Source organism: Anser brachyrhynchus (genome assembly GCF_964034855.1).
Source record: "Anser brachyrhynchus genome assembly, chromosome: 1".
Classification (NCBI taxonomy): Eukaryota; Metazoa; Chordata; class Aves; order Anseriformes; family Anatidae; genus Anser; species Anser brachyrhynchus.
Window position 1 is genome coordinate 83,580,873 of NC_137694.1, and position 12,755 is coordinate 83,593,627.

At 37.1% G+C, this 12,755-nt stretch overlaps 1 protein-coding gene across 4 annotated transcripts in view; it reads right to left on the minus strand.

Moving 5' to 3' along the window:
* Positions 1–12,755, minus strand: part of ROBO1 (roundabout guidance receptor 1) — a 702,920-nt gene that overhangs the window by 18,871 nt on the left and 671,294 nt on the right. For all 4 annotated transcript variants that reach the window (XM_080587354.1, XM_080587355.1, XM_080587357.1 and 1 more), the window contains 4 exons: positions 9,612–9,766; positions 5,419–5,754; positions 2,863–2,970; positions 154–298 (listed from right to left, as the gene is read on the minus strand). In XM_080587354.1, coding sequence (XP_080443480.1) covers positions 154–298; positions 2,863–2,970; positions 5,419–5,754; positions 9,612–9,766 — 744 coding nt within the window. The remainder of the gene's footprint in view (positions 1–153; positions 299–2,862; positions 2,971–5,418; positions 5,755–9,611; positions 9,767–12,755) is intronic.

Sequence of the window (12,755 nt, forward strand, 5' to 3'; positions counted from 1 at the left end):
TGTCATTAAGTATTCTCTTTAAATAGCTACTCTACTGCTAGTTGTTGAGCACTAGAACTGTACTGAAGTCTCAATGCCAGCTTGTAGGGCAGATTACTGTTCAATTAACAAGCAATTAAAGTAAGAAATTGATAATGTTTTTATCTTTCTTACCTTTCATCCACTGAAAGACTGTAATCTTCACTATTGCTGTGGGGAGGTGGATGTGCTGGAGGAGGTGGAAGAAGATCTGCCCAGTTCATGCCAGCTTGCTTGGGAGCCTTTGGAGTCCGAGCACCCTTCTTGTGCCCTTGACTCCCTGTGAATTATAAACAGTACATATTTGTAATTCTTTTAAATATCTCCTCACCATTATGCTTTGAAAAACAAAATAGCCATAGTGCCTTCCATATTCTCTTGAATTCTGTAGGAATTTACAGTTGTGATTTGTTGGAATAAGCTGGCATTCTTCCTTTTTACACCACTTTATAATTGTAGCTTCTTTGTAGAATTACTCCCCTTTTATAAGTAGTTGAATTTTACTGGAAAATTTACATAGAATGTAAAAACTATACAGAACACAAAACTTGAATTGCAAATAGTCAAAATGTAATAAAAACTTAAATGAATTTTACAATCAGTGTCATTAAGAGTGAGCTTCCTACTTCTATTAATTACATTATAGATTATCATCTAAAACAAATGAGCTGTAGACATATTTTCCAAAGTGCCTTTATATTATTTAATTGCTGGAACCTAATATATAATATGATACAGATATGATCTATTAAAGTTCCACTGTCACTGAATATATGTAATTTGTACTTGTCCACTGAAACGTTTTAGGCACAATGAAATTACTAGTTTTAGTTTAAATGGCAGGTGCAGTTGAAAATAATTGCTGGCAGAACTAAAATAACCAAAAAAAAAAAAAGGAGAAGAAAAGATCGATGAAGTACAGCTCAAATGTTTTCAGCTACTATTACGGAGAAATTATAGCTTATAATAGAACATTGCAGCTTTAAAAATTTGAGTAACTTTGAATAGGGACAATTATTCAGGTGGTCTTGATTTTTAACTTTGGACATAAACTGACTCTACCATTGTTCCTTTGTATATGTTTTTATCCTTTGTAACTGTTACTTCACTAACTGCAGATAAGTACCCATATTTTTAAGCATATTTTAGAATATTTTGTATTTCTCACTTCAACTGAGACAGGGTTTTATACTATCATAGTTAAGCCTAGACACATGATTAAATACGTTGCAGTGAAATTTAGGAAGCTTGTTTTTCTCATTTCTGCTGCCTCGGATTTTCCTTTCTTATATATAGTAGTTCTGCTTATTATTGTCCCACATTAGCTGACAGATATCAACGTGTTTTAGTTATGCACAATCATTTTTCTGGTATCTCAGTATGTCACACAAGACCCTAACTATCCCAAGGCGACCATCATCTGCATTCTCTTCCCTATGCACCATGATATACGCTAAGTTCAGCACAATTAATTTATTACTCTGGTCACCGTGCTTCATTCCTGCTGGAGTCCTTGGGATAGGACTACAAATTGTTAGTGTTATGAATAGCCATAATAGGTGTCAGCATGGTGAATACCACCTTCTCATTTTTAATTTGCATAGGCAAAATCTCATACCCCTGAGATGTTTCATGCTGAATTTCAGATATTAATGCCACTGAGCAAAGGCTCAGCACCACAGTCTCATGTTGTAGACCTGGGAACAGGCAAAAGGCTGGCTCCCACAAGAACACCCTGAACAGCTGGGAGAATCAGAAGCCGTGTTTATCTCACCCCAGCCAGTGAGAATTCAGGTCACCCACAGGCACAGCAGACTCATTTACACATTAACACCTCTGCTGTGCCTCAGTCATAATAGGTTAAGACGTAATGCAGGTTAGGATTAAGGCAGCTAGGGTACCAAAGGGGACAGCAGAACAGAAAATGAAAAGAAAAGCCCTAGTCTTTAGAAGGTCAATGTAGATAAGCATCGGCTAAGAATAAGACTTAAAGTAAAGCCCCAGACCAAGCCTATCCATGGTTTGATTTATCTCTGAACATCTCTCACACTTCTACCAAAAATCAAAGCTGGAAGTTAACAGCTTATGCTAATACAAGAAGCAATTAAACCATATTCTATGGTTCCAAAGCACAGAGTATAATTTCAGTGCCCTGGTCAGCGATTTCTAGCACAAAAAGTTAAGTCTCATTTCAAGATTGTTAGAAAGGTCTTTTAGATATTTTGCATAGGAGATGCCTATGACAAACCAAACTTAACTTGAATTATCTAGCCTACATTTGAATGATGAACAAGAGTAGTTTTGACATACAGCAATTGAAACCTGTAAAAATAGAATGGGTATGTAAATGCTCGTTTACCCAATAAAATGCATGGGATTAGTTTAAAAAAATGAAAAAAATTATTAAACCATTCTATTGGGTATAACTCAAATCTTCTGGTATCTTGACCCTCCCAATGCATAAGGTTCTGTTGGGTGCATAGACATAACAAATGGAAAAGGAGTCAGTAAAATACAAGGAAGTTAACGCACAAAATCCTCGTTCCCCCCTCTCCTCCCCTTTGGTGACAGCTGAAAAGGAATTTACATGTTTCCATGACTTGTCTATCTGGAGACCATAATCATTAATTGACATTTAGATGGCACTAAGTAATCATGAGGATGTAAAAGAAATACAGGCATCTATTGAGTCAGTTTTTACAGTTTTGCATCTTCGTGCTACATTATTTTCAGTGGTTCCCTCCCCTTCATCCCTTCTGTAAGTTCAGTAACTAGTGCTAACTATGGCTAGAGTGTCAAAGCACCAGAAAAACATAAGGTTTGGTAAACATTTTAGATACTCACCAGATGTACTACTGCCTCTATCCGAGCTGTTGTAGGATCCACCTGTATTCTGGTCATATGACTGGTTGTATGGAATTGTTGGAGCAATGTTGTCATTTACCCGGTAATCTGTAAGTTTAATAGTATAGTTAATGCCACCCTTTAGAAAAAGATCTACTTTTATGTATCTGCTTTATAACACAAAGCAGACCTCCTGAAAACAGTGAGGAAAAAAACAAATTGATTTTTTTAAAAGGAAAATCATCCTATAATCACATTTTATTTTTATCTCGTCTCTGCAAGTTTAAGGAAAATCACGGGAGTGGCTCCACAGCAAAAATGAAGTAAAATAAAATCCTATGCACAGGGTTGTTGCAATGCCTCCGCAACGATTCAGTCTCAGCAGATATATATGATCTATGTGGGCATTTTGCATATGAATAGACTGTAATCTTGATTGATTTTCTATGGTCTCTGTTTAATTTACGCAAGCAGGACAGCCAGTGGACTGTGGTAGCTACTTTTTGTGTTTCAAAGGTGACAAACCCATAGAGGAGTCAGCCCTGAATTACATGGGCTGAATGACCTGCTGGAGCAACAATGCAGCTCCCTTGATTTCAGATTACAGCAGAGGAGGTCTTCATTCAATATCTACTGTCTCCAACAAGATTTCTGTTTACATTGGGTCATGCAGGTCCTAGCAAGACACAGGGCCCTTTTTGCTAATGGCTGTTACAGTAATTTCTTTCTCCACTTCCAAAGCACTTGATGCATGTGTTACTTTCAAATCTATATTTGGCAACCAGATCTGTAAAACTTTTTCAGAAGTAAAATGCTCATCTGACAAAACAGTACGTTCATGCCAAAAAGTTTTATAATTTCCAGAGAACAGAAAGGAGACGAGTTACTCTTCATATAGCAAATAGAACTGTGTCATAAACAGAACCATTGGACATGAAGTAGTGACAACGAAACACTGCATTTAACTCATCAAAATGGTTATTTCCCATCACAAAAGCTATAGGTATAATTGTCAGCAAGATGATTTTGACTTAGGAAATGAGAAAACCAAGATCAGAATATTGACTCATAAAACGGAAAAAAAAAAAAAACAAAAAAAACCCTAAGAATCCAGTCCCCATCTGCTGCAGAAATGTCTGTGATAATGTAAGCATGGGAAAAAGAGCAAAATGATAAATTCCACACCAGAGCGTATTCTGTAATAGTTTCTCAGCCTAGTTGAATTCCACAGACCACGCTGAAGCCCTACATACCGCATATGTTTACACAGAGGATAAACAGTAAATCAACACTCTGAAATATGTATATATGACTGTCAGCAGACAATGCTTTAAGGGGGCCTTTCCACACTATAATATGCTAGAAAATATGCAGCTGTAATATACACAGTTTGAAAGATGCAGTATCTTCCAGGGCATAAAAACAAAACATGTTTTAATTCCAAAACAGATATGTAATACACAGTTCATGAAAGAAAACTTAATTACAAAAACCACAGCTTTCACCCTCTAGTAAGGAGCCACAAAAACTGAGTTTTCTTTTGACATGTTTATGGCAAGTGAAGGTATCACATTTTATATTGCCCTTTGAACTCCTCTGTAAGTAGATAGGTCCAGCAGTGAAATCAACATTCCTGTAATAAAATGTATCTTTTTACTGGATCACTTATCACTATACAACCGCTGGAGTTACAACAATCCATGCAAAAAGTTCAAAGTTAGAATGGGTCCAGTTCCTAGGGATACTGTTTTGCAAATCAGGTTATTAAAAGAGGTTGCATGGTAGCCTGCAGGACTAGCAAGAAATCACATACCTATTTCTTCAAACTCCCACACATTATATTAAAGAAACATGCCCTCAAGGCCACAAAAGTAGATTCTGATGTTTCACGTTAACACTGAAATCAATTTATTTATAGCTTCTGGATCCACAGACTTCAGGCAGGGTAACAAAGGAATTTAGTTTCCAAAATTGTGTGCAGTAGCATTGCCTCTGAATATGTGAATTGAAGGCTTGCTAGGAACAAGTCTAAAATGAATTGAATAGCTCCATTTCTGTCCCCAGTGTACAACACAACACAATTTTACAGAGTTTGATATGCAAAATTTCATTCGTTTACATGAACATGTAGATTTAATTAGTCTCCATCCACGACTGTGAAGAGTGGGTTGACCTATTTAAAATTTAAGGTAGAGTATAATGTAACTACCATGCATCTGGTTTATGAATAAAATATCTAGCCTCTGTCTTAAGCAATCCCTTAACTAGTATTAAATATAAATTAATCTCAAATCAATAGGAAGTATATTTTATATATATTTTTTCTAAAGACACAATTTGTTATTTGTTATAATAAATTCAGTATCTGAAGGTTATTGTGGTGCTAATTAACTTTTTGACACTGTTAGCATTGAATTGCTAAACCTAAATAGGAAGAAGTCTAAAAGCACCACAGAAGTCTATAATTGCTGAACCTGATAACTTTACACTCCCAGCACCAGAAGGTCAAAACTCCTCTGATGCCTAAAGAGGAGAAACAAGCTAAAAGCTCTTCACCTTTGTTTAATTTGTTTTGCTCCATAATGTTGTACTGTATGGGTGCAACCTCTTGCTTTTGCTGAACAGAGGGTTTCCAGTGTTTCTCATTCATATCCCCGCTGCCATTGTTAACATTATTGCTGATATTTGACTGGATGAGTTGAGTGGTGGCATATGGAGTGGGCTGCCCAGGTTGGCTGACAAATCTTCCATCCTTTAGATTTGGACTATTGAAGGTTTTCATCTCATTGATTTTGTTGCTTAGGTCCACATCACCATATACAGTTGACTCAGGCAACATCAGGTTTGTTTGCTTGTTGTCCAGCTGATTGTTGTAATTTGCTATACAATCGGCTAACCACAGAGGAAAGAAAAAAGAAAAGGTCATTCTGTTCGCTTACGCTATACTTTCAATGAAATTCCCTTAACATTTTTTTTAGTGCATAACTACATGTCTCACATCCATGAAACTGAGATATTGTAATTAACTAGTTTATGGAATATCTTTTACCTTATAAGTTACTGTCTATAGTCTTAAGTCTCCAGATCAAAAGTAGTGTTCTCTGTTTTGCTTCACTGTAAATTCAGATCTACTGAATTGTATCTACTATGACTTACCTTTTTTTTTTTCTTTTTTTCTTTTTCTACGTTTGCCATATAAACATTTACATTTTTAGATATTGTTCTCTAAGCAGTATAAGTACCCAGTAACTGTGATTAAGATAATTTCATTTAAAGAAAAAATCAACCAAAACCCTATAGTGGCAATAACTAAACAAGACAGTCATTTCACGTCAATATAGAATGAACATCATTTAGATTTTTGTAATTGGCGTAAGAAACACAATACAACAGATTTTTATAAAACAGATTGAGGAATGATTAAACGTTAACAGAATTAATTAAAAAGAAACAGTACAATGCAAAAGGTAACTCATTACCCAGCAGAAAAAACTTTATTTGATCATTGTTTCTTTGTACAATTTTGTATTTCAGATTGAAACAAAAGACAGGAAAACAATTTGGAATTTTTGCTAATTATTAGTCGCTTTGGATATGGCAAGGTAATATCATAGTAATACCATTGTCCTGTGTGCAAAATATTGACAGCATAGATAGCATGAATTCATTTTTCTAATAGATATTGTATCATTAGATCAGTACTTGTTACAGTCATACATTAATTAGATGCATACTGATGTTCAGGCCACTACTGTGTGAACCCATGGGCCTGTCTTTCCGGCTTCCCTATCTCCTATGTGACAGTAGTTCCATTACAATTTTTTTCTCTCCCTATCTAATCCACTGGAAGAACACTGAATGGAGTAATGCAGTCTGTGGATTTAGAAGGTTAAGTGAAACCAGCATACCATGATCATTAAACAAGAATTCATTTGCCACCTGATTAATGCATTGATAATTACATAACAATCACCAGGAATATATTTTTCTTCTTCAAAAAGATGTACCATTTATGTTAATGAGTTTGATTAAAAACTTCAAGTACGTTACCTATGGAGGCCACGATTCATTTACTAGATCATAAAAGTAAGTACAGAATTCAGAATTTGACCATTATACTAAGTGAAATAACTTCTAAATACAGAGGACATTCAATTTCAAAAAATATTCCCTAATACATACATCTTTGTGGAGAAATATTTTCTGAAAAAAAGAGGAATAAAATACTACTCGAGAAAGAAAATCACTGACCAAGTGATTTAAGGAACAATATCAGAACATGTCACATCCAACGTATTCAATGCACATTTCACGCCCTCAGCTTTTATTTTTGAAGATTTTACTGTTTGATATATTTTTCTTTCTTATGTGAGGTGTTATTTATTTATTGCTTCACAGTCTTCATCGTCTTGATTTCTACTTCTTAAATGTCTTCATTTCTGATTTTTCTCTCACCTGCTGAGACCACGCTAGTCTTTCCTCCTCTCCAAGGGCATTTTATTCATTATATTGGGCAATTAAATATCCAGTATATTCTTCATTCCTAATACTTCATGCTTTGCTATAATATCCTTGCACAGTCACTTGTAATAAATATTTTTACTTCCTTCCATTTTCAGCTACATCCAATTTTTGTGTAGGGCAATATAATAGATACAATATACACAGTAAATATATTTTTTACATAAACACATTACAACTCCTCACACAAAGTACTTAAAGAAAAGTGGTTCACCTCTATAACAGATTTATTCTGCTAGATATTTTTATTGTATCTACCTTTAGAACAATGTGTTCCCATTCTGTAAAGTTGGAATATATTACTGTAGCACTATGACCATCTTATCTGACCTCAAGCTTACAGGCTGCACTTCAATGAAAAGAATCCCTTTGCAACACAACAAGGGTTAACACAAAAGCTAAATCAAGAGAGAGTCTGCTGCACCTCATGAGAAGACGTTGTATTAGTTTGCAACCCTCAAAAATGTGCAGGCTTCCTCTTTTGGATTTGTTAAGTTTCCATTACTTAAACCTGAGAGGAGAGGAGAGGGAGAGGAGAGGGAGAGGAGAGGGTTCAGTGGGAAGGGACCTTCAAAGAACATCTAGTCCAACCTCCTGACCACTTCTGGGCTAACCAAAAATTAAAGCATATTATTGACAGCACTGTCCAAATGCCTCCTGAACACTGACAGGCATGGGGCATCAACCACCTTGCTAGGATGTCTGTTCCAGTGCTTGACCCCTGTTTACTGTGAGAGTAAAGAATTTTTTTGCAGTGTCCAGTCTGAACCTCCCCAGGCCCAGCTTTGTGCCGTTCCCTTGCATCCTGTCATCGGTTCTCAGGAAGCGGAGACCAGCACCTCCCTCTCTGCCTCCCCTCCTTGGGAAGCTGCAGGGAGCAGTGAGGTCACCTCTTGGCCTCCTCTTCTCCAGACCAGACAAACCAGGTGTCCTCAGCCTCTCCTCACAGGACATATCTTCCAGCCCTTTTACCAGATTTGTTTCCCTCCTCTGGATGCTTTCAAACACCTTAACATCCTTTCTATTTTGTTGAGCCCAGAACTGCGCACAATATTCAAGGTGAGGCTGTACCAACACTAAATACAGCAGGAGAGTCAGCTTTTGGCCAGCTGGCTGTGTGTGTTTAAAGCACCTCAAAATGTGGTTTGTCCTCTTGGTTGCCAGGGCACACCACTGAGTCATCTCTCCATCGGAAATATTTTTACATAGGTATTTGTGAATATGATATCCTCAGGCAGAGTAAGACACATGTCTCTAATGTTAAAATCTCTCACCTTACCCCAAAGCACCTGGTGCTGGTCACTGTCAGACAGGATACTGCAGGAGATGAATCACCACTATCACGTTATGGCTGGTTTCACATTAATTACACTGGAGGTAATGCTGTTTTGCACTTATGCAATTTCACTATAGGTAATCATGCTCCCTCTCTGAAATGCTGGGAAATGCTAACAGCAAAAGTCAGCTAGAAAAGCTGGTAGTGTGTAGGGAATGTGGAAAAGACATTTTCTTTCCTCACTGGTAGCATTAGCTGGGTTAAAATAAAAGGTGCATCAGGCCCATTTAAAACAAAATGTGTAACAAATAGCACTTCCAGATAGATTTCCCCTATTGTCTTCTCATGGCACACACAAGGTTTTCTTCAAGAGTACCCTGAATCCTGTTCAAGCTCCTGGGAACTCCTGCTTAACCTAACATTTCACAATTTCTTTCAGATAGTGAAGTTAACTTTATTATCCACACACCCTAAATGGAAAACCAGCTATCCAATTTTGTATAGAATGGAATCCCAAGGTTGAGTATCTTGCAAGTACTTCAGTGATGTATTATTTCTTGCTTTCCCTTGTGCCCAAAACAGAAAGAAAATCTCACTGGTATCATTTTTAATACTTTTCCTTCTCCACCCAAGCAACAAAGATGTGCAAAACAACCTAAAAACAAAGTTATCTGCTGTTTGTCAGATGTTATAACATACAAGTTCAGTGCGACTTTTGGTAACATGGGACACTGCAGGGGCTCCTTCAGCTTTCAACACAGCTTGTTGCAACTGGCTGGGGACCAAAAGGGACCAAAAAGGGAAAGAAAGCATAATCATGACATAGTGGAATGAAACTACATTAAATCTGAACATATATTGGAAATTAAAAAGAAAAACAAACCTGTTCTCAGATATTATAAGCATATACTGTGTAAAGAAGATTCCTAAGCAAGGCAGAAACATATCTAACCTGGTCGACTGTATGTTGTAAGGTTGCTATCACTGTTTCCATTGCCAGAGGTGCAGCAGTTGATGGAGCAGTCATTGTGGTTGTTCCCTGTGTTAGGCCAAGTATCTGCTAGCCATGGCTGCGTGGCTGGTTCACTGATGTTTAGGAGACCTGGCCTTTAAAAACAAAACTTGGTCACTTCAAAAATTAAACAAAAGCGTTTTCACATTGCAATCATATTCTTCTCAGAAGGTTAGATATTAAAGGGCTTGGACACTGGAAAATACAACTTGATTCAACTGTAGAATGGTTTCCAGTCTCTTATGTAACAGACTAAAATAACCTATTCCTTGATAAGACACTCTGAAGTGAACAGCCAAGGACAGCACTGGTTCAGGTTGATGAACTGCACATAATATATTTGTGTGCAACCTTTACCTATCTGGAGAACTTTGTTGATAATTATTATTATTGTTATCTTTTTTTTTTTTTGGGGGGGGGGGGGGGGAGGGGGGTAAGGGAGTGGTAATTTTATCTTCTTGTTCTTTCTCTGTCTTCCTTAAAGAAAACAAGGTAAAAAAGGGGGCATTGGCAAGTCAAACACAAAGTTCAAACATGGAAGATGGATACGCAGAAATAACACCCAAGTTTGCATGTGAATAGTTACAAATTCTTGGTGATTTATGAAGACAGGTACTAATCACCATCAGATACTACTCTTGTGGATCAAAGGGAACAGCAGATTAGAGAAACCTCTGTTACTTGGGAGTGTTTGGGTCCCACTAAGCACATTGAGTATGTGATATATCTTTGTTAATGAATACAACACTTGCTTAATCTTTATATAGGTGGAACGGCAGCAACTCCTAAGCAACTTTAAAGTAGCTGGGAATACTCGATGACTTTACAAATATCCAGATATCAATACTGCATATCGGCTACATTTGGAATAACATATTCCCACCATCAGCAGAAAAAGACATCATTGCTTGGTTTCCAAGATGCTGAATTTTTCTAGGGAGCATGAAAGACACTTTGATGAATGATTAGTAGAATCTTTGGTGCCTCTTTAGTTTTTACAATAATGATGCATAACAGCATGTTATGAAGTCCCACACAAGTGACATCTTCTAACAACTTTTGATAACAAAGATGCTTTTTAAAAAATAGAAAATTTCATTCACTGTCATATTAAAAAAAAGTAATGCAGACTCTTTCATCACATGACTTAACAAGCAAATTTCCATTGGAAACAGTACAAAAACTAGTCTCTAATATTAGATGATGTTCTTCAAAAATAAAATATACTAATCCTCTGAATCTGCAAGTTGAGAATACAAAATGCATGCAGTTTGTTAAGGGGGTTATAGTCAATCAATGCTGCAGGCCTAAGACATAGTCTTAGAATGACATTTAAAGGTCTATACATACACGTGCATATACATTTCTGCACTGCATATGTCACCTGACAATTTAACATAGGAGGTGATGAGGCATGACTTACTGCCAGGCTATCACACCAGCCAATACACATTCATTAGAAAAGTTTTTTTTTTTAGAATCTGAAATAAATGTACAGTCACGTCATCATGTGAAGAGCTGACTTGAAATACTTTGCTTTCCTTTTCCTATTGCTCTGCTCTTACAATGAGAATATACCTTAAGGCATTTGAAGGAGACAAAGTTTCCAGAATGTGGGCACTTTCAAGGCCTGTGTTCTGGATTTTTGCATAGAAAGTTAAAGGCACTTTGTTTCTAAAATTTACTTTCCATTCAAACAAGTTATCATGTAAGAAACATGTTGTGATGTATATAAGTAGAGGTAAACAATACTGGGGCCATTTAGGTGGAAGCGTTAGCACAAAATGTTTGCATTACAGCTCCATACCCTGCTGCAATATAGGAGATGATCTTTTCCAAAGATCTTCAGCCTTCGCGGTGAATTCTATGAGCCCTTGAATTGCTGCACTGGGCCTGGGTTGGGGTGGAGTCTGGTGAGGTGGGGTGGGGCAAGCAAGCAGCTGTGTGGGTGCCCGGCTACTGGCTGGAGTCAATCCACCCTAATTACCATTACTTGAGTTCTGGCTGAAAAGGGGATTGCCACAGAAGTGGGCATTTTTTCAGCATCACGGAAGTGGGGATTATTTTGAAACAGATCACTGTGACATTTTGAATAACGCTTTAACATGCTCGCATATCTGCACTTGGCAAAAAAAAAAAAAAAGCTAAACCTTTCCAAAACGTTGCAAATATAATGTAAGGAAGTGAAAGCTTTAAGTTCGAAATTCAGAGTAAAGATTTTCATATGTAAAGATAAGATTTTTTTAATATTGCAAAAATATGTTTCATATTCTACTAAACGCCGTACAGCATCAGATGCTCTGTAAATACCATATACTCAGATGAACAAAAGAAGCATAGATGTTAGCACCTTAAATCAATTACACTGCTAGATTATGGCACTGATCCTTAAAAGTAGGGCAGTAAAAAAAGACGCTGCTTCTTTAGCAGTACCAAAATGACTGTATACGATGTAGACACTCCTGGGTTCATTTCTGTCCTCTGAGTCTATGTTGGCTGTGCTTTGTCTACCTTGTGCTATGGGATAAGCAAGAAAGCACAGTGGCACAAAGAACACAAAGGATGTTAACTGCGTATCTTTTTGAACAACCTTGTCAGGAAAAGAGATGGTTTGTCTCTGCTCTCTCTCATTTTCTCACTATCCTGGGGTGAAGGCAGCAACCCAGTGATTTACAGATTTGTCCATTCAAACATCACATGGTAACTGTTCCAGAGGTTTTCCTCCATGGTTTTATGGCTATGACAACACAGCAGCATACAGCACTGGACAGAGAGATGTGCAATTGCTCATAATGTGCCAGGTACAGTAGCAGCACTGGATTAACTCCACATAGCATTCAAGCATACTGGGAATGTTTAATTTTATGCCTAATCCTCACCATTACCAAATTTTCGTAAGGTTTTGCTTATTAGGAATCGACAAGATACCACTTGTGAGACAGGAACTGATATAGGAATTTGAACACAGCTGCTCTCTGAGATTGTAATGCTTATTCCAACATCATGCCAAATCTTTAGCTCGAATGCTTACAAAAGAGCATGCACACAGAAAAAGAGGTGTGCTAATAGAGTGACAATGCTCCT